Source organism: Homarus americanus, unplaced genomic scaffold, assembly GCF_018991925.1.
Source record: "Homarus americanus isolate GMGI-L3 unplaced genomic scaffold, GMGI_Hamer_2.0 scaffold24260, whole genome shotgun sequence".
NCBI lineage: Eukaryota > Metazoa > Arthropoda > Malacostraca > Decapoda > Nephropidae > Homarus > Homarus americanus.
Window position 1 is genome coordinate 5477370 of NW_024721079.1, and position 27750 is coordinate 5505119.

At 36.0% G+C, this 27750-nt stretch overlaps 1 protein-coding gene across 12 annotated transcripts in view; it reads right to left on the minus strand.

The window, feature by feature from the left end:
* Positions 1–27750, minus strand: part of LOC121861471 (protein turtle-like) — a 129654-nt gene that overhangs the window by 17604 nt on the left and 84300 nt on the right. For 7 of the 12 annotated variants that reach the window (XM_042359230.1, XM_042359228.1, XM_042359227.1 and 4 more), the window contains 4 exons: positions 18452–18658; positions 18135–18250; positions 14115–14226; positions 11645–11750 (listed from right to left, as the gene is read on the minus strand). In XM_042359230.1, the coding sequence (XP_042215164.1) occupies positions 11645–11750; positions 14115–14226; positions 18135–18250; positions 18452–18658 (541 nt within the window). The remainder of the gene's footprint in view (positions 1–11644; positions 11751–14114; positions 14227–18134; positions 18251–18451; positions 18659–27750) is intronic. The other 5 variants (XM_042359237.1, XM_042359238.1, XM_042359231.1 and 2 more) reach the window with 2 other exon arrangements.

Here is a 27750-nt window from a genome sequence, read left to right on the forward strand (position 1 = left end):
ACGGCTGCCGGCATTGTTTATGTTAAAGCTTACGAAACCAGTGACTGATTGGTTCTACATATAAAACTGAAGAAAATAAGACCCTGAGTTTAGCTGTAGTAAAATTAATGTAAAAAATGAATATGGTTGCTTGAAGTACCTGTAATGTTATTTAATGTTAATAAATGGAACAATATAAGTAGCTAACCATTAATGGTAAAAAAAAAAGTGAGACTGCTCGTATGTAAGTGCGCACATGTGAAAATATATCGTCATTACTCTACATAAGAATTTGAAAGCAACACTTATTTACTGCTCATATATATTGAAGGGTTAAATGTTGTACTCTGTATAGACAAGCAGAGAGAGAGAGAGCAGCCGAACTGCCGGATGTAAACAAACCTTAATTTCCCCCACATTGGGGCCTGGGGGGCAAAAATTTAATACTCCTGTAATAATAATAATAATTCAGATACCTAAGTAAAAAAAAAAAAAACTGCCTATCTACCTATTGGACAAACTAAAATCGTTCCGGACCACGGGAGTTTCCGGACCACAGAATGCCGGACTAGAGAGGTACAACCTGTAGTAGAAAAGCAAGTCTTAGCCCATGGATAAAGCAGTACCGTACCATGAAGAAGAGCTTTTGTCCTTACAATGATGGTCCTTTCCTTTGGCTCATTCAAATTGATGATCTACCTTGTATTTCCAAGCTATTGCTACTATTATATTCCTTTTCTTTTTGCTTTCTATCACCACTCTACTAATAATTATAATTATCTACCTTATGCTACATGATGGGGAACCTTCATTTTTATATACTGTATTCTGACTTCTTTGTACAATCAAATGATGACAGCTGTACTTCATATGTTTGCTTGTCAAAACCAATACTGTATAAAATAAGATATGGCTGTAAAATTTTGAAAATAGGGTCTAACTCATGATATACCATACACATTTTGATTGAAGGTAATCTTAAGCTGTATTCTCATATTGCACACCAAATTCAACTAAAATTGACCCATCATAATCTTTTTAATGAGAAGTGTGAGGAGTGTGTGTGTGATGTCACCTGGGGACACTCTGCACCTGGTGTTATTGTGAGTATCTGATTCACTTGGGGTCATTATGAGCATTTGTGACATACTAGCCATCTTTCCAAGCCCCTGTGAGTCATTTGACATCATTATGAATGACGGTAAATCACCTGGGGGTAATTTTTAGCACAAGTGAGTCATTTTACATATCATGATGATCTGTAAGAAATGAGTCATTTGATCATCATTGTAATGCCTGGCATATAATTGAGTCCCTTTAAGTCACTTGGTGGTTATTACGATTACCTGTGAGCCACCTGGGGTAACTGAAGAGCCTCTATTGGATGTCTCTCGTCAATATTAAAACTTCTAAGATACCTGGAGTCATTAAGAACAATTGTGGCATTATAAATAAATGTGACACATGACTTCATTATGAGCACCTTTGAAACACATGGCATAACAAATACTTTTGAGACACCCGGGGTCATCATAAACACTTACAAAGACACCAGCAATCATTTTGAACACTAGTTATCATTATAAGCACCCCTGAGACACCTCAGGTTATTACAAACACTTTTGTGTCATTTGTTTCACTAAAACCATTTGTTCAATAATAGATTTATCAGTGATAGGTAAGAGACTTAATCCCCAATTAGACAAGCCTGCTTCTGCTAAGAAAAGTAGGTTCTTGGATTTTCGACATAATGAGGCAGTAGGAAGGTTACAAGAATCTCTACCTAGTCAGTCTGCTTTCTGTAAATTCCTTATTCAAGGTACAGTACTGTATTTTATGAAAATGTTTCTAAACTTTCTGATCTCTCAGCACTTACAAAGAGACAGGAAGGGCAGGCAACTGTGGGTCATCATTCATTGTTTTTAGAAGGTGATACTACAATTTCTGGGCCTGATATTAGCCCAAAAATGATCTCTGAAATAGACGAAGTCTGGGCTAACGTATTGAAAGACTTAACATTCATTCCCGCAGACAGGAATGCTCACAAGTTTATTTATTTTTTTTGAAGTTCCGATTTAATGACAAAAAGAGTTCCTTATATGAACTTTCCCAGTATTTGTCGGCTCCAAAATATGCTGATATAAGTTTTGAAAGAAATTTGAAACCAGTTGCTTCTGCACAGTTGCTTGAAGAATTTAAAATTAGGAAATTGGCAGCAGATAATTGGTCTGCAATCATGATGTGTCAGTTATTGACTAAGTTTGTGCTGGACTATGAGGAACATTCAGAAGTGGATAAATGTTTTGCTGCTGCTATACAAGGGATTCCATAATTCCTGTACAACTCATTTTTAGATATGTTGTTGAAAGCCCAAAAACTAAAAGCCCAACTAAGGAAGCAAGCCACAAATAATGCTTCAAGTGGTAGTGCTTATTTATTGCTACGTTTTACCCCTCTTTCTCCTGCTTTGTTTGATGAACAAACATTGGTTAAATATAGAGCAGCTGTTGAGCAAGCAATTAATATTACTGTTCCCAGGAATCCTCAGACCTTTCGGAAATCTAAAAGAGGAAGGCTTTTCAAGGGAACAGGACCAGCTGCTAGGTTCAGTTATCAACCTAGAGGAAACTTTAGAGGAGGAAACAATCCAAGACGTAGTAGGGGGTGGCCGTTTGTTCAGAAGTGGAAGACCTTATTCCACCACATCAGCGACCACTCCCTTCCAATGAAGCCAGACAGCTGGGTCGTCTAGGGGGTTGGGAAAACAGATGGACTTCTTCCATATGGGCTTACAAGACAATCAAAGGGGGCCTCACATGGACTTGGTTGAGGCGCCCTCCCCTAGCGTTACCAAAAAGGGGTAAAAAACCAACCTCCTTACTCACAGAATTTGAAATTCAACTGTTAAACAGAGGTGTAATAGAACTGTTACAGTTAGAGAAATGTTTCATGTCTCGCCTATTCCCAGTCCCCAAGAAAGGCAGCGACAAATTGAGATGGATTTTAGATCTTTCAGTCCTGAACAAATTTATTACCAAAAAAAAAAAAAAAAGTTTTAAGATGCTCACTTATGGTCATCTGAGGCATCTACTTTTGCCCAATGCTTGGTTCTCAAAAGTGGACCTCGAAGATGCCTATTATCACGTTCCTGTTGCTTCCAGGTACAGAAAGTTTCTAGTGTTCGCAGTGGGGGATGTAACTTATCAATTCACGGTGATGCTATTCGGCCTGACAATTGCGCCGTAAGTGTTTACAAAACTGGCAAACATCCCGGAGAGATTCTTGCGAAGGAGGGCATAAGAACTTTTGCTTATCTAGACAATTGGCTGATAGTGGGAAACTCTTTCGAAGATTGTCAAAGGGCGACCCAACAGACACTAGTACTATTTCAAAACCTAGGATTAAAGATAAACCAGGTCAAATCAAATCTCATACCATGTCAGAAATTGGATTGGTTAGGTCTCCAGTAGGATACAAATCAGCATTTAGTCAGTCTACCGAAGCAAAAGTAACAGATGTGATAAACCAAGTAGAAGCCTTTTGTGCAAAGCAAAAGGTTTCTTGGCACAATTGGGTCTGTTGAATTTTGCCACAATAGTGGTTCCTTTGGGAAAGTTAAGGAAGGAGCAACTAACTCATCTGGGCTCGAAGTTGCTTCATAGAAGCAGAAATATTACTTCTTCTCTCCCTATTCAGATCAAGAATCATCTGTCATGGTGAACAAATTTGGACAATCTAATCGGTTCCTCTCTGGTTTCCGCCTCAAACAGACTTGGTCGTTTGTACAGATGCATCCAGAATTGGATGGGGATACCATTTCTCAAAAGGGGAATTTAGTCAAGGGAAGTGGAGCAACTCCCTTTGGGACAAACACATAAACGTAAAAGAATTAGCAGTACCTGTAGTCCTATTCTTTTTGTTGGCAAACCCAAATTTAAAAAATATGATGATCCTGTTTGCCATGGACAACAAAACGGCAGTGTTTTGTCTCAGTCATCAAGGCTCAACCAGATCTTGGCCCCTTCTAAAACTGTCAGAAATTTTTTTCGAAGTTTGTGTAACAAAACAATTGGGCACATGCGTTGTCCTGTCTCAGGTCAGTATCGACGAAAACAGAATGGTCCCTAAAGGTATCAGAGTTCAAGAGTCAAGTGAGGAAGTTTGGAACTCCAAAAATAGAGCTCTTTGTCACCCTAAAAAATCACAAGATGCTACTTTATGAATCTCTAGAACGATCGAATCTTTTAGGAAATGCTCTACTCATAGATTAGAATCGTTGGAATTCAATCTATCTGTTCCCACCTGTGAAAATGTTGCCCAAAGTGGTTCACAAACTCAGATTCTTCCAAGGCAAGGTGCTCTTAATTGCACCATATTGGATCCTACAACCTTGGTCCCTGGATCTGTTGGACTGGTGCCCGCATCTGCTACAATTGCAACAAGGATGTCTAGACCAGGTACTGCATTCTCAGTTCGAGATATCCTTGGCACTTCACGCTTGGAGATTCTCAAAAGAAGTTTAAATAGATTGTTGGGTAATTCCAATATAGCTAACCAAGTAATAGCAGGTCATAGACCCCAAACTTCTATGCAATATGAGAAAGCTTGGAAACTTTTTCAACAATTTATTAAGTTAACGATTCCAGACACATTGTCGGAAACAGTTGTGTTAGAATTTTTAGAATTTCTGTTCAGAGTTAAAGACCTTCAAGGATCGACAATTGCATCTTATAAATCAGCATTGGTTGAGCCTCTGGCATGGGGTTTTAATATTACTTTGAACCCAAGGATTTATCAAATGCTCAGATCGTCCTTTTTCATTCAGAGACCCCCTCGGCCTAACAGAATCCCACCTTGGTCTCTAGAAAAAGTTACTAAATTTCTTATGGGGCCTAATTACAATATAAATCTGAACCAGGATGGATTTCTCCAGAAGGTAGCCTTCCTTCTAGCAATAGAAACAGGTATGAGAATGAGTGAACTGATTTCAATTTCCAATAATCCATATTACAGGGGGTATTGGTATTTTTTGAGGAAGATGTCACTCTTTTTCCTACGGGGATCCTAAGAAAAAATGAAAGGGAGGATTTTAAAGCTCAACCTATTAAGATAAAACGGCTAATGGATGAGACAAGGGTTCCTCATATATTGTGCCCAGTTAAGAATCTTCAGGAATGGTTTACCAGATTCCCTAATCAAGGCCCCTATGTATTCTCATCACAGGATGGTAAGAAATTTTCTCCTAGTCAAATGACAAAATATTTATCTCAGTTAGTGAATCAAGCAGACCCTGGCAAGAAATTTTTGGCACATGACACCAGGAAATATGCAGGGTCTGTGGCCTTTCTGCGGCATATGAGCCTCAGTCAGATCAAAGAAGTGGGCTTTTGGAGATCTTCAAAAACCTTTCAAAACAGCTATCTTCATCTATCTCTGGAAGATGCTTCACATGGGGTGGTGCTGGGGTCCCCTTCCCCACCTAGTCAATCTCCACAACCAGGACCTTCTTTCTCATCAGAATAAAGTTGGTATCCTCATTGAGATATGTAAATTAACATTTTACCTTCCGGTAAATGTTCCTAATACAGTGTTGAAAAATATTCCAAACGGTTTATAATCATACTCTGGACCGAAGCTAGCGAAGCCTTGTATGCAACGTCACCTCCCTCTCCACCCCATGCTCGGGTATTCAAAGCTAGGTGTCGCATTCTGGACTGAAAAAAAAGCCCTTTTTTTCTAAAAACCAGTTTTTGTGATATAGTCCAGAATGCGAAGCCGATAACCCACCCATCTCCACCCCTCGAGAGTTAACTTTTGTTTACTGCTCGCTCTAAGGCAAGAGATGATGGTGGCAGTGCGTGTGATGGAGGGTGCGGGAGGGGGTTTAGAGAATTGCAATTACACCTCTGTAAATGCCAGGGAGCGACGTGTCCTCGTAATATTAAAAATTTTTAAGAAATTATTAGATGTTTTAATTGCCTGTATGTTGGCCTGGCGAGTTAATGCTAGGCATTTACATACCTAGGTATAAGCTAGGCGTTGCATTCTGGACTATATCACAAAACCTGTTTTTTAGAAAATAACGGCTGTACTTTGTCACATAAAACACTTTTAATAGTGTTTACTTAATTTGTTTGGTACACACCTTCTATATATTTATGAAAACAAAAGTAATTAGTCTTGCAGTTAGCCAAATGTGTTGAATCACACTTCAATAACTTCTGGATCTTCTAGCTATTGGATGAATAGAAAAGGTAGCATGTGGATACATATGGGCCAATACATTTATATGCATTATGTTTTAAACCAAGGAAAGCTTCCCTACACATAATCATATACAGTATTACCCCGCCTAACGCGGTTTCACTTAACGCGTTTTATCATATACGCGGTGCCTCGCCAGAGCTGAACTTTCACTTAACACGGATTTTTTCCACATATACGCGGTGAGTGTCCGGCTCGAGACGCTATTTTTAGATTTGCCCCACCCTGCCTGACTGCCTGTTTTAGCTCATAAAATTCATACAAATTACCCGACCAGAATATAATTTACATTGCTGGAATTCTTATAATTTGGTGATCATTTTGAATATAAACATCATATTTTTGCATTAGACATACAAATTTTAGATAAAATTTTTTCTCAAATTAACTATGTTATCTTTTGTGCAAAATATATGACATTTATATTCAAAATATTCCTGGTCTTACAAGGAATCCAGCAATGTCAATTATATTATCCTAACTTTAGTTTGAGGTATTATTTATTAAAATTTAGTGGTTATCCCACACATCTCCTTGGGACGGTTGGTGGGGGGTGGGGGGGAGGGAGGGACCGACCGACCATCTGTTACCCTGTGAAGAATTATTTTTTTTTTTATTAACTGAAGATATTTGTTTTAGCTCATAAAATTCATACAAATTATCCGGTCTGAATATAATTTACATTGCTGGAATTCTTATAATTTGATGATCATTTTGAATATAAACATCATATTTTTGCATTAGACATACAAATTTTAGATAAAAATTGTTCTCAAATTAACTATGTTATTTTTTGTGCAAAATATATGACATTTATATTCAAAATATTCCTGGTCTTACAAGGAATCCAGCAATGTCAATTATATTATCCTAACTTTAATCTGAGGTATTATTTAATACTAAATGTTAAAAACCCTGGAAGGGAGGATTGGTGGGGGGTGGGGGGGAGGGTTGGGACTGACCGCGCGGTTGGAAGAGGGGGGAGGCAAGGTGGGGTACTTTGATTGACAGATAGTGTTGTGAAGATTATTTTTTTTTTATTAACTGAAGATATTTGTTTTAGCTCATAAAATTCATACAAATTACCCGGTCAGAATATAATTTACATTGCTGGAATTCTTATAATTTGGTGATCATTTTGAATATAAACATCATATATTTTTCATTAAACATACAAATTTTAGATAAAAATTTTTCTCTAGGTAACTATGTTATCTTTTGTGCAAAATATATGACATTTATATTCAAAATATTCCTGGTCTTACAAGGAATCCAGCAATGTCAATTGTATTATCCTAACTTTAGTTTGAGGTATTATTTATTAAAATTTAGTGGTTTTCCCCCAAAAATTTCTCTGAGAGGGAAGAGCCAGCGAGTGTAGTGTGAGAGAGGGAGGGAGTTGAGTCCATTATTTGAATGGACATTAACTTGGCGACTGTATTTCTCTTAAGTATTAATTGTGTGCATGTACCATCATAAAATTAAGATGTTATTTTTACTACAACATAGGTATGTGCCTTCAAAAAGTGGAGTTTGGGGGTCAGGCCGGTTTCTATTGGAATTAATCCCATATGTTCTGTTGTTCACTTAACGCGGATTTCACTTAACACGGGACCCTCTGGGTTCAATTGACCGCGTTAAGTGGGGTACAACTGTACTGTACATAAAATATAAGGAAAAATAAACAATACATATCAATACCTTGTACAGTACAGTAATAATAAAGGATATATCCCTGTACTACAGTATCTTCCGAGTAATATAAAACTGAAGAAAAAGAGACCCAATATGTATGTTGAGCGTCACAGAGAGTGAATATTATACAGCCTGTCAAGTGTTGTTAAATCCTGCCACAATGAAGGAGTGATCCCCCCCCCCCCCATTACCAGTATACTCTTTGCCCAAAATATGAAAATACCCAAACCATTATTTCTTACCATCTTTTAGTTACAGACATGATGACTTAACAAGGGTGACCAGATGGAGGCTACATGATACTGATGACTAACTTGAACAACATAAACAGAATTTGGTGGCTGTTAACCACAGACTTCATTACAGTACCTGAGCAGAAAGCAGATAGCTATGGCTTCTGTCCAACCAAAGAAACAATCCCAATGGTAAAAAAAAAGAAAAAAAATCACTAAATTAAGAAACAAATTATTCAAATTAATGAAGCTATGCCAGATAGGTTAGAAACCAAAGAGATACATAAAAAAAAAATACAGACACTCCCTGGTTTATGGAAAGATTCCGTTCCTGGACCCTATCTTCAAGCCGAATTTTCTGTAAACCGAAAATGACCCTTCCATAAGGTAAATATGTACTGTACCCTGTATTGAAATGATATACATTATGTATGTTGTGCTGTCAAAGAAAGAGAAACAATTGACCCTACAATTGTATGTAAATGAGGCAGAAAGTCAAATCAGCAACCTGGGGCTTGGTCACAATTTTTGTGATGCCATATGGCAGTAGGGTCTACCATTAGACAACACTTAATGCTTCCAATATCTTCCCAGGCAGTAGTACCTCCCTGTTTGATAACCGCCTGCTACCTATAGCTGCTTTATTAATAACAAAGCACAGAGTAGACTTGAGGGTAGACTCAACATTTTTAATACATTTGTTTCTGATTATTTGTGAGAGGATTTTCCCATTATTATTTATTTGTATGGGTTTTGTGTGTGTGTGTGTGTGTGTGTGTGTGTGTGTGTGTGTGTGTGTGTGTGTGTGTCTACACACACATACGTATATATACAATACAGGTAAATTAAATTATGATCCTAAGGGCAAACACATAAAGGGAATATACATTTCTTTGTATACAAGTAAAAATGTACCCCCTCCTCCCCTCCCCTGGTCAGCAAATGTTATTCGCGGATTTGGCGATTCGCGACCATTTTGAGAACGTAACCCCCGGGAATTTGAAGGGCATGCTGTACTTGCAATAAAGTGTGAATCTAAAGCTTTGAATCGCACATTCAACACACATTAATTGCAAGATCCACAGGCCAAGCCAAACCTGTAGCTGGGATAACAAAGCCACACTTCTATGTGAGGATACCTGAGTTTTCCCATATTATATACACTGTACAGTATTTTTTATCAATCATGATTAGTATTATATATATATATATATTAGGATTTGTATAAAATCTCACCTGAACTTGGGAGACACTGTTAATGTAATTAGTGTACTCAAAAAACACCAATATACCTTGTCTGATACTGTACAGGTATGGGACCATGTATAGAACAACCTGGTATCCATAATGCTCCAAAAATCGACTATGCTCTGTAACAAATTGCTTAAAAGTGCCAAAAATTATTCCCAGGCTGAGCGGGGTTCCAACCATTCTCCACCTGTGAGCTAAGTTATGTTTTGGTTCATTTTTCAACTCGGAATTTTGGGTAGATACAGTACATTTAATTTTCTTTACTCATTTACATACACACCCAATTTTGCACACAAAAAGTGAAAAAAATATAAATAATTATAATAGGTACATTAAAAAGTGTTTTTCAACTAGTAATTTTGGGTAGATACACATAATTTTCATCATTTATTTTACTTAGTTACATGTAGATACAATTCTACATAGATAAAGTGCAAAAAGAAAAAATTATCATAGGATATAAAGTTTTACATATCTAAGGGTGGTGAATGTGTAGAGGTTGGAGGATCCGTGGCAGAGCACCGTTGCTAAGGGGAGTTTCAGGGGCAAGTGCGACACAGTGTGTACAATAACTCGTATTAATTTTATGCTTTCATTATCCATGTGCAATCTATAAAGTTTTTTTATTGATGTTTATATGCCTACAATTTTATATCTTAATGTTACAGGGGTGAATCTAGTGATCTGAACAGTCTTCACAGGCAGTTACAAAGGGTTTACTGTATATTTTGTACATTTTTAGGCTTGGAGCTCCAAATTCTGGGAAAAATTCCTATCCGGCAACCCCCAGATCCCAAGCATGCCTGATAAATGGTCCCATATCCAATATAGTAATAAACAAGTAGTGTACTGTATAAAAATATATAAGTAATTATGGCTGCATAAGGTTACAGGCTTCAGTATTGAGTTTTCAATGCAAAGACAAACTGTCCACAAATAACATGAGAGACACTGGAATTTCTTTCACTGCTCCAGTACAGTGCAGGATAGGACAGGACAGGACAGGACAGGACAGGACTCTTGTTAAGAGTATGGTGGATTTTTTTAAGTTTACTGATAATTAATTTTGCACTAAATTGCTCATCACGACCTGGATCATTCTTATTCATAATTCTTTATGTGGCCTTATTCTCTAATGAGATCTGATAGCAATTAGTTTTTCTCCCTTATATTTTCTGTGATTATTTCTTAAACAACTTCTGAGACTATCAGATGTTTGGTTTCCAGTATTCTGAGATTCTACTGTAATGCAGCATACACTACTGTAGTTATAGGAATTTATTTACAACCCAAAAAGGGTAGAGAATGCATAAAAAATAATGGGCCCAAACCAACAGGTACAAGGAGGAAGAGAGAAATGTTAAAAAGAGATCAATGAGGTGGCACAGCTGCCTTGACCAGACCATACCAGACAGGCTTGTGTTAAGTAGACCAACAACCAGGTGTGACGTCCCCGACACAGGCAACCATAAAGATGAGAAGGACAATATCTGAGCACCTAAAGGCAGAATCTTACTCTAGCTGTGAGTGAGGCTGTGGGGAGGACTCCAACTAGCACTGGTCTCGCCCTAGATACAGGAGCTGCACCATGTCAGACTTCACATCATCCTGATGCCTAAAAAAACATTGTACAGGCTTTACCAGTACCATTATGATATCTGAAAGGAACACAGATACGAAGTGCATGGAATAGTCCATACACTAATTTGTCTCCTGTACACTGTGGTTTAGGTTAGGAGTGTAATATCATAAAAGATAAACAAATGTGTTCATTACTTTCTGTCTAATACAAGTGGCTAAAGATAAAAAAAAATTATATATATATATATATATATATATATATATATATATATATATATATATATATATATATATATATATATATATATATATATATATATATATATATATATATATATATATATATATATATATATATATATATATATATATATATATATATATATATATATAGAGGTACCTTAAAAGTTATATTAATTACAAAATTTGACTGATAATTCCTTTAAGGCTTGCCAAAACAACAAAGATATGATAAAAAAATACTCTTCTCTTTTCCCAAGAGGCTTTCCCAATGTTAGCTTATTAGAATACTGGTAATTCAATACATTAGTAGCAAAAAGTTTTCACCATGCAAAATAATGTTAGTTGTCTACATAGAAACATTATGACTACACCATAAGCTACAAAAATTGAAGTCTTACTTTTTCAAAGGCACAGGGCTGGACCCGTGACCACCATTTCTGGACTCAGTAACCCGACAGGCAACTGCATTATATGCTGTGTCATAGAAAATATGTGATTGAAGTTCTGATGTGTCCAGGAGCAGCAGGAAAAGAAAATTATTTCATGGGGTTAAACACTGACATTACATTAAAATTACTGTAACAATAAAAATTTATAATGATATTTAATCTCGTGAAGACTATGGACGTGCAGTACAAACAAATAAATAAAAATCGACTTTTTTACATATGGATCTTAAGGAGCAACCATTTTCAATTTGAGATAGATTTTCTCAAGAAAGTTCCACTTCACACACTGGTATAAATTGATAAACAAAAGGAGTTCAATATGAAATCTCATTTTATGACCAAGAGAAAGATTTAAGTAATCTACAAAAGCCCTCCAGGCAAAGCTCACCTCTTGTCAGAGGGCCTTGACATGTTAAGAATAGTGTACATTATCTAGACTGAAAATGTGGGTGCAGGAGGCAGCCTTCATGCCTTCTTGAAACTGTGTCGAGAATTTGATCCTAACTGATTTGATGGCTGTCTTTCACCAGCAACACTCCAAGTCAAACATCAAAGCCCATAGTGGACACTCATGTGCTTTAAACCCATTTGACCTTAAAAGGTAAGTTCATATTCATGCCACTGCAGTTCCTATATGACCTGTATGATCTTACACCATGCTATGGTGGTTGAAAGAGGTTTTGTGTCACAAAAGCCTACTGTTAGCACCCTGCTAGGATGTTCTCATTTCATAAAATGGCACTGAACATAAATACTTCCTACAGCCACACAATCCATGTCAGAGAGGTCTTCTTTTATGCATCTTGGTTTAGCTGCAGACTACGTTCCTCAATTTTAAATGTAATTTAGGTATTTCTCTGAGATTAAGAGATAAGACAAAACCCATACAATCATGTTTTTGCCATACATTGAGATAAAGTAGCTTAAAATAACTTTGTTATTACAGTAAACCCTCGAAGATCCGGACCCGGAAAATCCGGATTTCGGAAGATCCGGACAAAAAATTTGGGGGTTCTGGGCTAAGAAGCCTCCTAGAAGTTTCCCTAAGAAACATCCCCAAACCAGGGCAAAGAAAATTTTAGGCCTGTGGCCGCTGCTTGACCCATCAGTTGCTTGGACACTGGTGCCCAAGGAGGTGGGAAACATAAAGAGTTGACATTTGTTGTTTGTGGGAATATTATTTCATTCACTCTAGTAATGATACAATGTTTATTTTATGTTATCAAAGGTAAATGCATGGTTTAATGCAATAATTTCTTCATCACTACATTAGTACTGTATTTTGGGCGTTTCTTATATAATTTATTATTCACCGGAAAATCCGGACAATCGGCTTTTCCGGACAGCTGGTCCCCCCTTTTAGTCCGTATCTTTGAGGATTCACTGCAAATGAAATAAATATCTCTTGGAGGCTTTACCTTTAGAGAAATGACAGAAGATTAACAAGGTATTTTCACATGTTTTGTAGTACTATACTGTATATAAATATGAATTAATGATACGTGCTGGACAGAGTTCTATACGGTACACGGTATTTAAAAATTATTGTCTACCAAGTTGATGAAAGTTGTACATATCTACCTAGGCCCAAATTTAGGGTTTCATTCTAGGCTCTATAGATAGTTTTTTAATTTGACCTCTAGAGGTTATGATTACTAGACAGTCAGAATCTTCTTTGAGAATTTTTCAGGAGTTTGGTAGTGTAGAGAAGCTAGAGACTGTTTGACTTCCTTTGATCTATGTAATTCTTCTCAAAGGTTTTCAGTGAAATAATTGTTAATTAGTCTGCCTACTATCAATGCATTTTGGCTAGCCAGGTGTGATTGGTTTTTGCTATTTATCTTTTCTTCACTGAAATTTTGATCATTCCCAATATTTATTTTTATGAAGACCTTTACAATCTTTACAAGGTACTTGGTCTCTGGAGCCAGTTCCTAAATTCTTTAATTCTAGAAGTACAGTACATTCATGTTACAAGATTTAGAAATCGTCTTTATATTAGTAATTTCCCTTCTTGCCTTGGCTCAGAGAAAGAAAATTTCACAGCTACATGCATTAGGACTAACTTTCACCCATTTGGCAACACAGCAGAAATTGAGAGTGCAAGGGGGTGAACTTTCCTTTATGCTGAACTGAAGCCTCACAGCCCTAACTCCTAAGGCAGCCTTTTAATCACATGGGGTTAAAGCCTCGACTCTGACCGAGAAGGCTGCTTGTAGCAAAACTCTTGTTCATTTGAATAATGCAGCTACCCATGTCAAGGCGTTAGTGCAAAAGACAGGCTTTGCCAGACGGTATTTAACAATCAATGTGGCTTTTGGCCATCACTCTTTGATGATCCATAAAACGTTGCTACTGATGTTTACTTATAATTAAAAATGCAACACTAATTTCCAAGGTAAAAAAAAATGTAAAGTACCTTTTTCCTGCTTCCTTCTCTTGTGCTTGTTGCATATCTTGACAGTACAAACAGAGAGGATGATAGCAACTATAAAGAAGAGGATGCCACCCACCAGTGCTGCAGTTATTGCCTGAAAGCATAACACATCACATAAACTTAGAAAAGCAGTTGATGCTGGGTTCAAAAGTTGACATCTTTTGTTTTTGTTATTTTCTCTTGTTCAGAGTTTTATCTGTTAGAGTTAAGAACTATTCATTAAGTCTTAGGTTCTACAGGAGACAATTTAGAGAGAGAGAGAGAGAGAGAGAGAGAGAGAGAGAGAGAGAGTGTTTTTGAACCTTGAAAGCCTTTTCCTGGTATGCTAGAGGATTGCCAAAATACAGTTGTACCCCGCTTAACGCGGTTTCACTTAACGCGATTTCTCATATACACGGTGCCTCGCCAGAACCGAACTTTCACTTAACACGGTTCATCTACTCATATACGCGGGAAGCGGCGCGGGCACGATGCGCACAAGGTTGCCCAGTCATCAAAACATTACCGAGTTCTTCACCCGCCACCCACCACAGCCGTCCCAAGTCAGTGATAGTGATAATTATAGTGAGGATATGGACTTTGAGGGGTTTAACAAAGAGGCCCTGCAAGCCTCTGTGGTGGATAGTGATACAATTGATACAAGTGATACAGGCGAGGGCCAATAATCTGCCCTCTGCCTCGGAACCAACCCCCCATCCCCGTGTGCCCAGCCATCTTTTCTACTAATGTAAGTGTTAAAAAACCTAATATTATTGATATTTCTCTTAATTATTAATTGTGTGTACATACCATCATAAAGTTAAGATAATATTTTTACTACAACATAGTTGTGTGTCGTCAAAAAGTGGAGTTTGGGTCGCCAGTCTCTATTGGAATTAATCCCATATGTTCTGTTGTTCACTTAACGCGGTTTTCACTTAACGCGGTACCCTGTGGGTTCAATTGTCCGCGTTAAGCGGGGTACAAGTACTGTAGAAGGCAACACAGAGTCCTTCTTTATTTACTGCAACCCATTCACTGTATGTGGATTAAGGACAAGACATGACCACACCTCATCACCCCAGAATTACTCACAAATCAGTACTCGCTGGAAAAATGGACGACTTCCAAGCCAAGAATTTCTGCTGTAAGGCAAAAAAGTTTAACCAAACATACTATCCCAACAACCAAAGTACAGTACGGTAACAATTTTGAGACTTGAGATTGTGGCTACTACAGGTACATGTACAGTTATGGATAAAATTCCCTGAACACTTGGCAATATCTGGCATCTACTTATGGGTCCTTTACTCTATATGATTGGTGTATGTCTAATAAGGTTGCCTTTCATCACATAGTGTATTATGATGGAACTATAAAAGGTAAAAACACTTCTTAATACAAAGGAAAATCTGAGAAATTTTTAAAATTCCAATCATCCTTGCCTAATGATCTCAAGTACTTACATGCCATATACTGGCAAGTGTTCAAGGAATTTTGTCCACAATTGCACAATAGAACAGTACAGTACTGCAGTGTTTTAACATCAGTTGTTTTTGCAGTTCCAGTAAGCCCTTCACATTCTTTCCCAATTTTATGTTAATTTTGTCATTACAGGTACAGAATACTGTAACTATTAAGTAGTCTCAAGACGTGTTTGTAGAAATGATAAAGGCTCTGTATATTGGAGGTAACTCTCCTAAAAAAAAAAAAAAACCAGGAGCAGGAGGGCCCACCTTTACATACAAATTCAATCACTTACTTGTGGCACAAAAAATTGAAATTTTCCTTAATTAATTAGAATAAATATTGGAGAGACAAAAGAAACATACAGGCTCATGAATGATACATTAAATATAAAATAGTTCTAGACTTTATAATAACTTTTTTTTTATACAGCAGCAGTTATCTATTTTTTTTTTTTTTTTTACCATAAACTCTTATCAGAAAGTAACCTAAGAATCACTCCCACTGTTGCTTCCTGGATGTGCATCCCCGTAACTTAAAGTGCATCCTTCACCCTTTCCCTCCATCTCCTCCTTGGTCTTTCATAAGAACATATGAATATAAAAATGGAGGAAACTGCAGCGGGACTATTGGCCCATATTGGGCAGTCCCATTACACCCAACCCTTGTTGCTCATATATCCATCCAACCTATGTTTGAAGCTATCCAGCGTATTCAAGTTAATGATGATGTTTGGTAACTTGTTCCACTCATCCACTATTCTATTCCCAAACCTATTTCACGCCTAAATCTAACATTGTCTAATTTAAAACCATTGTTATAAGTTCGCTCCTGGTTGGATAATTTGAGTACCTTTGTAATGTCCCCTTTGTTTGGCCCTGACTTCCATTTAAACACCTCGATCATATCGCCCCTCACTGTCCGTCTCTCTCGAGAGTGCAAATTAAGATGCTTTAACCTGTCTCTGTACTCAAGGTTTCTAATGCCCGGGATTAGTCTTGTCATTCTCCTCTGAATTCTTTCTGAAGATTCTATATCCATTCTGTAATACGGTGACCAGAACTGAAACGCATAATCCAAGTGAGGTCTCACAAGCGCAAGATATAGTTTGAGGATAACTTCACTAGTCTTGTAACTAACAATTCTTTGTATGAACCCAGGTACTTTATTAGCCTTGTATCGAGCAAATACACACTGTTTACTTGGCTTAAGACTGAGTACTTTATATTTGTCCACATTGAATTTCATCGGCCATCTTTCACACCATTCAAAAAATTTGTTTAGATCTTCCTGTAGTTTTGCGGAGTCCTCGTCAGATTTAATTACACGCCCTATTTTAGTGTCATCAGCAAATTTACTCATGTTGCTGCTCACATGGATATCTATGTCGTTTATGTATATAATAAATAATAATGGTCCAAGTACTGAGCTCGGTACTCCACTAGTGACGTCGCTTCCAACGGATTTAATGCAGTTAATGCTCACCTGCTGTTTCCTGTCCTGTAACCACGCCCTAATCCATTTTAGAATATCTCCTTCAATGCCATGAGCCTCCACTTTTCTTATTAGTCTTTCGTGGGGGACTCTGTCAAAGGTTTTGCTAAAGTCGAGATGTACCACATCATAATTGTGCCTGGTCCACCGATTCGAAAACAGTTGAAAAGAATATTAATAGATTAGATAGACAGGAATGCCCGCTTGTGAAGCCACGTTGGGAATTATTGATCAACTTGTGCTTCTCCAGAAGATTTCAAATACTGTAGTTTGAAATTATTTCTTTGCCTACAATTGATGTTAAACTGATTGGATGGTAGTTAGAGGATAGTGATTTATCTCCCTTCTTGAAAATCGGTATTACATTAGCTATCCTCCAGGACTCTGGTACTACACCCATTTTTAAGGACATGTTAAACAGCTTTGCTAAGGGCATACTATTTTTCTTACAATCCCTTAATATTCTGGCAAATATCTTATCGGGACTTGGTGACTTATTAGGCTTTAGTTTGTCTATTTGCTTACTAACATCGTTACTAGTCACTACTGTCTCGCCTAATCTATTTTCTTCACTATCTCTGTATATAGTTGGTGCCTCGGGTATCATGTTTAAATTTTCGTTGGTGAAAACTGTTGAAAAATATTTATTCAGATTATTGCTCATTTCTCCGTCATTATCAGTGAGCTCTGACTCATACACGTGTCTCTACACAACACTTCTTTCGTTTCCACATCCCTTTCCTATTTCTGCATTTCTTATCAGCACCACAATTACTCTATATATTGCTCTTAAGCACTTCACTTGTCATTTCTAATTTTCTTTTTCTTCAGGCATCTGAGTATCTCCTTCACACAAAACAGTTGACTCAATATCCAGTACAGTATATAGTATGAGCTACCAGTAGTTAAAATTCACTGAATTAACATTATAAAGGCAAAATACTCATCACATGTCTTACCTTTGACATAGTATATAGAGCACTAAAGTTAATAGAACTTTCTGAAATTTTTTTCATACTATTGATTTACATACCCAATGGAAAAAAGAAAGAAAATACTTACTTTTTCTTTGTTCTGCACAGGAGAAACAAATAAAACTTCAGGTGATGGAGCATAACTGCGGAGTGTCTTGGAAAAGACACGGAAGTAGTATTTCTTTCCAGACTGAAGTTTCTTGACTGTAGAATCAACCAGGGAGAACAGAACAGTAAATAAGAGTGGAAATATGTTAAGTAATCTCTAATATTAAACTACAGTAATATAATCAATATAACTGTAAAAGTGACAAACTGACAACAACTATGTACAGTACAAGTTTTCAAAGCTAATTTTCTTAGCCCGAAGCCATTATCTCTAAAGAACGTAACACAACAACTTACTTCTGTAAGTAGTTTCTCCCATAATATGATCATCATTTAGTTTCTTCCAAGATCCATCTGTTCGATACTCGATGTCATAGTAGGCGACAGGAATGCTCGTGTCAAGGGGGGGCAGCCAGGAGATAAGGAACCCATCCGGCCCATCCGTTATCTTCTTAACCGACACATTCCGTGGAGGTGGAGGCGGAGGGCCTAGCGGAAGCGATCCTTTGTCAATGGGATACAGCGGGCAGCGGGAGTACAGCAGTAGAACGACGGCAGTGGTGGTTGTGGTAGTGGCAGTAGTGATGATGGTGGTATTGTGGTTGTGGTGGTAGTGGTGGTGGTGGTGGTGGTGGTGGTGGTAGTGATGGTGGTGGTATGTGTGGCAGTGTTAGTGGTGGTAAATAGGTGGTGATATTGGTAATTTCAATAATATTGATGACAGTGACAGTAATTGTGTAGCATTTGAGGTGAGAAAAAAACAGGATCATACAGTTATCAGTTATGGACAGTAATGAGTATTGTAAGTTGTAGAAATTATTGTAATACATGTAATAAGATTGATATTGGTAGTAGAACGAATAGTAATGGTATGAGTAGTAATATAACATATAGAACAACAGAGGCAGTAATGGTAATGATGGTGGTAGTGAAGAACGTGTTAGATTTTGGGGGTTAAAGTTGAAGAAGTTGAGTTAAATCAATGCCAAAAGAAGTGGTGTTCATTGTCATGTTAGTACAGTATATTGATATTAAGATTAAAAATGAATGGTTTGAGTCACAGATTAGTAGTATAGTTGTGTGTTTTTACATAACAGATGCATTATAAGAAAAATAGCAGTAGTGAAAATTTGTTAGAAATATTGTTAGTACGAGAGAGACATACAAGTTGCATGACGAGTGTATGTGGTGGTATGTTAATATTATTAATGGTCGTAGTAGTGATATATTTTTTTTAAATAGTGAGAACAGTCAGTAGTCAAGTGTCAAGTTGTGGTAGATGGTTGATTGATTAGTGACAGTGATGGTATTGGTGGTTTTAGTTGTGGTGGTAGTAGTGGTGGTGGTGGTAGATCGAGCCATCCAGCATAACGGGGTGGACAAGAAACCAGCCAGCCGACCAACCAAACGAGGCGCGGTGGCAGGCATCAGCGGCAGGTAAAAAGAGATCAAGACGAAAAACGTGACAGAAACGAGAACAGCTCCAGTCCAGAAGGAGGTAGTTATAGTGGTTGTAGTTAGTAAGGTCAAGGTGGGTTGCCGCAACAACTCTCCTAAGGACTCTTATAGGCTCAATCTTTAAATACTGTATAGCATTATGTATTTATCAACTAATTCTTGGCTTCCAGATTTAAGTGAAAACATAGCAATGTGATGGTATATTGGCAATAATTGGAACTTTTTTTTTAAAGGGACTAGGCTATCAATATTTAAATATTATTTATTTTTCTTTTATTTACTGGAGATGGGACACTGAAGAAAATAAGCAAATATTTAAACTATGATTAAGGACATTAGTCTAGATTCATTACTACCTGTCATTCAAATAATGCTCAAGTGTACAAACTTTAAATCTTAAAATTAAAAACAGTATTAATCAAAATATGTAACATGTATCAACTTTCTTCAGGGAAGACATTTGGATTGCGAAAAAGATTTTGTGAAAAATCTACGTTTAAACAACAAGCCAATTGCATGCCATCCATGCACCTGAACAAAATGGCGTCCATAGAAGATGGTAGGCAGAGCGAGACATCACAGATATAGGAATTGGAAGAGATGTCATTTAAAGGAATCGCTGTTGCTAAGTCACTGAAGCTAGAAGCTCAGGAACGAGGGCAAAAGGGAAAGTTAAAACTGCAGAATTAGAAATGAAGAAGCAGTAATCACACTGCTAGGTTATAAAGGGTATGGTTAATCATTGTGCCTAAGGAACTGTTGCAGGCAGGGCTACTGAAGAAATCAGTAGGAAAAAGCCTAGCTAATAGGGCTAGTTCTCTGGCAATGAATGAAGGAGTGTGGTCAGGGAGTAGCACAGGAGCCTATAAGAATAAAATGCAGAGGGACTGGGTAAGAGGAGGTGTGCATGAGTCTCATTTACAGCATAATAGTTAGAGATGGGAGAATCAACACAGAGAAGCATAACACAAATCAAATTAGGAGAATGTCCAAATGGTTTTAAAAGGACCGAGTAATAAGACAATAATAAACAAGAAAAAGGCAATGACCGTAGAGAACATGAAGAAAAACACCTTAAGACAAATGTAGTGCACAGAAAGATACAAAAAAAAAAAAAAGATAATACACAATGAAGTATAATACGATGCAAGGGATCAACTAAAAAAAATGAAAGGCTGAAGTGAGGGTGAAAGGAGGGGTTTCTGAGCCAAATTACCCACGCTGATTCCGATATCATATTCAACAGGTAAGCAAGAATTTAAATTTTAACATGGAGGTTCAGCTGATATTAGCAGTTCTTGATAAAAAAATAAATAAAATAAAATAAATAAATACAAAGGACAACTGGAGGGAATTAAGAAGGCTTGAAATTCTATTGATTGCTCTTGTACAATATCCATAAAAGAATGTGGGGCTACTGACTGATCTCCATATTGTGTACTGTTGTTTGAATGAGTGTATGGCCTTTAAGGTCAAATGAGAAGCTAAAGGAAAACTATTATGGCACACACTGACACAGTTTTTATCAGGTTGTGATGAGTATAGAAAATACAATAAAAACATTAAATAAAAGTTATGAGAACAAGACAGATGCAGTTAAGAATTGTTTAAACACAGAAAAGGATCTGCATTGAAAGAAATTAATATTTTTTGAAAAATAGCAAAATGTTGATCAATAGTATGAAGCAGTATGTAATGGTAAAAATGATCGGTCTTTTCAGTGAAAATAGCCAAGTTAAAATCATATATTATCAGAACAGAGCACATGCTATGTGTTGCTAATCAGGCACCAGTAACTGACATTTGAATATTCGTACAGGAAAAGGTAATACTGTTATGTTTAATGACATAAGTACATACACTGAACAAGTATTGTATGTAAGGATACTGAGTAATTTCTTTACTTATTCAAGTGTCAGACAGTTACAGCCATACACTGCTTTGACTCTTATCATGCCTTGCTAGTGATGAAGCTGCCCTCTCACAGTATGAAGGCACTGTACTTTTGTCAGATGCATTTAGTAATGGCACTAGTAATTCACCAATATATATATATATATATATATATATATATATATATATATATATATATATATATATATATATATATATATATATATATATATATATATATATATATATATATATATATATATATATATATATATATTATCTTAACATAATGGTATGCACACACAATTAATAATTAAGAGAAATATCAATAATATTAGGTTTTTAACACTTACATTAGTAGAAAGATGGCTGGGCACATGGGGATGGGGGTTGGTTCGAGGCAGAGGGCAGATTATTGGCCTCACCTGTATCACTTGTATCAATTGTATCACCACAGAGCAGAGCCTCTTTGTCAAACCCTCAAAGGCCATACAAGTCCATATCCTCACTATAATTATCACTATTACTGACTTGGGCGGCTGTGGTGGGTGGCCGGGTGAAGAACTTCGGTAATGTTTGATGACTGGGCGACCTTTATGCTGCCGTGCGCCGCTTCCCGTATATGAGTAGATGAACGCGTTAAGTGAAACTGCGTAAGAGGGTAATACTGCGCCGCGCTGCGCACGCTGCGCACACACACACTAATACCCGCTTTCAGCGATTCTACATTCATTCTCGCCAGAACCGGACTTTCACTTCTGGTGCATCTACTCATATCGCAGGAAAAATACCGGACGCCACCGGCAACTTTGAGGTTTGACAAAGAGGCTCTGCAAGCCTCTGTGGTGATAGTGATACAATTGATACAAGTGATACAGGTGAGGGCCAATAATCTGCCCTTTGCCTCGAACCAACCCCATCGTCAGCCATCTTTCTACTAATGTAAGTGTTATAAAACCTAATATTATTGATTTCTCTTAATTATTAATTGTGCATACCATCATAAAATTAAGATGGTATTTTACTAGCATGGAGTATTTTGTCTGAAAAAGTGGAGTTTGGGGGTCGGGCCAGTCTCTATTGGAATTAATCCCATATGTTCTGTTGTTCACTTACAGGTTTCACTTTCGTTGTTACCCGTGGGTTCAACTGACCGCTTAAATCGGGATACTACTGTTTGTGTGTGTATGTATATATATATATATATATATATATATATATATATATATATATATATATATATATATATATATATATATATATATATATATATATATATATATATATATATATATATATATATATATATATATATATATATATATATATATATATATATATACACACACACACACAGTCAGTCTCAACTTAGAACGGGGAGTGAGGACCCGGCGACCAGGTCGTAAGTCGAATTGGTCGTAAGATTAAAATAATACATAGAAAACCTAAAATGAGTCTCTTTCTTCTCAGCACCACGAGAACTCTCACTTTAAACGCCAGCCATTTTAAAGGAATTACAAAAAATTGTCAGTACACAATCGATCACTAGCATCGGGACTCAAAATCATGAAAAATATTTTTATATCTACAGGCTATGTCAGTTGGTCGTAATTAGAATGTATATATATATATATATATATATATATATATATATATATATATATATATATATATATATATATATATATATATATATATATATATATATATATATATATATATATATATATATATATATATATATATATATATATATATATATATATATAATATAATATAAAAATGTATAAAATCTACTGCAGAATGGAACAGCAATGACCTAACTTTAGATCTTTATTCAAGACATCTTCAGAGATGTCTTGAATAAAAACAACAGATCTCTTTTTCCTTTTTATATATATATATATATATATATACTGTATATATATATATATATATATATATATATATATATATATATATATATATATATATATATATACACACACAAAGAACATTCTGGTCAACGAATGAATCAAGGACTGCAGGAACAGTTTGCAAGGCAGTTTTTCGGAAACTGAAAGGTTACTCCCTACAGGAATAATTGTTTAATTGTTGGGGGTTATGTTCGGAAGTGCCAAACAAAGCCCCAATATTATTAAGATTTTATCAACAACTTAAAAAGATTTGCATTTGTACATCTGTAACTTTCCTAGTACCCATCACAAGCCTTACATTTACAAAAAAATAAAAAAGTAAAATAAAAATAAAAAATAAATCATCAGCACATTTCTTACAAAATTCACACACTTCCACGATTACTTTGAGGAAAAAAAATAAATAAATAAAAAAATTTATATATATAATACAGGTATATATAAAATGATCAGGAAGTCAGTCATACAATTTTGTGTAAGCTAAGTGACACCAGCACACTGAGACAGTACACACAAGACAGAGAAGTGAGAATAGAAGTTGAAAGATTGGATATTTATTTGTTTTTTTATCTTTGAAAGAATGTTGTTTGTACATAAATTGTTGGTTAATTTTGCCAATGGGGCTTTAATTTATTTAAACAATAAAACCCATATAACATTCCTTATAAAATGTAACTAATTAGTGCCATAATGCATGGCATAATACTTATACTGTATAGTACAGTTAAATTAATGTTGCCTCTCTGTGCCACATAGGTAAATAGTTTTCTGCTAGAAATCTTGGATACGTCCAGGAGCTGGGGGGGATAGCCAGACAATGGCCACAGCATCTGTAGCCTTATCTCTCTCACAACACTAGGATGTGTTGATGTGCTCCATGCACCACGTGAAATAATTTCTGTGCTATGTTTGTGGCTTCTCTGTACCACTTGTGAGTACAGTATTATAATGACACCTTATACTGTACATCTTTCTTGTGAGACTGAAGTTAGAAAATAAACAAGGATAAGTTTCAACTCAGAAACTGAAATAGAAATCCTCAATCAGATTGCGATTGAGGAAGCAGCAACAGCTGTGGCATGTTTCATAAGGATGGCAGATTACCCAATACACACACTCTCTTCTTCAACAGTGTTGTTGCATCAGGCCAAACACATAAAAAAATCTGCTTGGGGTTGTTAAATTGTCAGCACTTGCTGCTGCTGCCACTACCATCATCCACCACCACCCATCACAGTATGTACAGTATCTCTAAAATTATCTGTCCACACTCTTATGTGAAACATTATGAGACTACAGATAATAGATATTGGGACATGCATTTACTTTGGTATATACTGTAGTTTAACATAATTAAGGCAATGCGTATTTATTTTGGCGTAATGAATATGATGTTCAGTTACTAAATGTAGTAGGATCAGTATGCCACAGAGCCATGCATACCAACTCTTCTGGGACATCAGGAGTTGCGTGTAGCATTTTGAGATACTGTACAAGCTAAAATTACTGAATTATTTTATCTTCAAATCATGAACTGCATTATTATCATAACTGTAAGGCTTATTAATTAATAATGCATACACACAAGTGTTCATACAACAAGATTTCAACCAACACAGTGCTCAACAGGAACATAAACCTTACACTATATATGGGGTTCTACTGCATTATTTCTTAATTAATTTCAAATACCCGGTAAGGCATTATACAGAACTACAGTATAGAGAACCTCAAATTGTGCAATTAATAAAAAATAAGGGGGTCTTAATGTTTTTGACATCATACAATGAAAATTTGCAAATATATAAATCATGAGTATGTCTAAGTAATTCCTCTGCAAGTATTTACGTTGTTTAATCCAGAATGCGACGTCTAGCAATAATTCGCCAGGCCAACATATAGGCAATTAAAACATCAAATAATTACTTAATACGTAATATTAGGAAGACACGTCGCTACCTGGCATTTAACTTAAGTAACTGAAGAGAAAAAAAAGTAGAAAACATGCAAAATAATTTGGGCAGTATTCAAAATGTAGCACAACACCTTCCACTTTGACGCACACCCTAGCATTAATTTTAAAATCAACGCTATGTTGGTTAAGACCCAGTTATGTCTTACACTTGAACCTTGACAAAACCTTGCAAACATGAGTGTAATATGACCAGAGTGATATTGTTGTCTATGCATTAAAGTAGATCTGGAAAACTATTACAATAAGTTAAGAAGTATAATTGGATGTGCCAAAGTCGCATGTTTACGGAGAATGAGCCGTGGACATCGACAAGGTTGCCTGACCTATGGTACCAGCTAAGTTAGTGAGAACAATCCATGCTAAGGCTGATAAGAGGACGGTGCTCAAAGTGTAACGCCATTAACTAATACTAGAGTCACAAAATGTATAAGGTGATGGAAAATATGAAGTAATTGTAAAGTTTTTGCATGACCGATCAAGGTCTGTGAAATGTGCCCGTGAGTTTGATTAAAGTAAAATAAATTAATAACTACCGGTTGTCTTTTTTTTAATTTTACTGTCATTTCTGATGAGTATTAACTATTTACTTGAAACTTGTTATAAGATAATAAAATGGCCTTATTTAAATTGTTTTCCCTGCAATTTTGATCAGAACAGGCACTCCTAAATTTCAAATTCCTCCTAATCTTAAACATTTTCGTGGTTCTGAAAACTAGTAAAAAAAAAAAAAAAAAGAAAAAAAATCCTATATCTGGCACAACAAAAACTTGTTCCAATTGGAAAATTCATAATACTGTTTATACATGTATTCCAAACCGAAAGAAATATTCTTTTCAATTCATAACCATTCAGAATATTAACTATAACTTCAGCAATTTCCATTACTGTGTAGTTATAATGAATGAAATGCAAAAAACAATAAAACAGCACTTTACTGTATTGGTATCTTATAGCTGCGATATATTCATAATGTATACTGTACTGTAATTTGATATACCGGGTAATTAATTTTTTGATTGAATTTAAATTAAATAATATGTGTTCTTGTTCTTAGATGACTTCTGTACAGTACAGTGAATTACAGTACATCACACACAATAACAATAATTTAATGTTAATTCAATCAGAATATTATCACCAGAGAATCCCAATATATACTGGAGTATAAAGGCAATGTGGCATATAAGACAACCCCCAAATTTTCAATTTAAGTTTTAGGCTGTACTTGCCATATAAGACAAGTAAAAAATATGAACCTTAGTCAAATGGTGCAGGTTGTCACTATGGGTGACAAAGGAAATTATCTAATAGTACAGAAGAAAGTGTATTTCTTAATTGAAGAATAAATCAAATTGGGTGAAGTAATAGCACTTTTCGTATTATGTTTGCTTCTAAGAATAAATAAACAAATGTGTGCAGTCTGCACACTTCATTAACAACAATAAAGCAATACTGGACAAGAACCAAGACACACTAGTTCCCAGATGAATTCAGAAAGAAATACTATACAGGTACAGTACAACATATTGTATATGATCATGAATTACTAAACAAAGTAAATTCATCTTGTAAATACTTTGTAGATGGTAATGGTACTAGGTAGTCAAGGTGACTGGTGTGTGGATTTCTATCTAAGTTTCTAAGTTGAAACTTTTTCTTATTTTCTTGCTATATACTGCTTGACCAGAAGACTGCACTTGGAACCTATTACAAAACACATAAGAAATACAAAGAAGCACAAACAGCATGAAAGCTGTAACACGAAGTGCATACAGCACAATAATATGGACCTTAGTGTAATGAAATGTGCACGGCCTTTATGAATTGTTTCCTATCGATTTATATCTTTGTGAGCAATCACTATCATTCTGTCACTATCCCCAAAGTGATTAATATTATTCATTCTTATGACATTAGTAATGGCAGCAGATAAGGTAACTAACTACTGGATGACCAATATGAATGTCTACAACGATTTTAATGCAAGTTCTGTATCCTGTATGTAGTAATCACCAAAAAGAGGTTTAAGCATGTGGGTCTGTCATGCTTAAATTTACAGCCCCACCCCCCCCCAAAAGAAAATTCTCATCAGCTACATTTCATTTAAAAAAAAAGTATGTACAGTATATACATTTTGCAAATTTGTTGTATATAACAATAAATTCTTTCCCATTACAGGGTATATAGTATACTCTCGATTTAATGGAATCCGATATAATGAACACTCGATTTACCGGGAAAAAAAATCCGGTATTTTTCACTCGGTTTAGTGAACTGGTTTGATAAATCGAGATTAATTCCGTTAATACGCTCACACCCACAGAGACACATCAGACAATGATATGTACACTCAA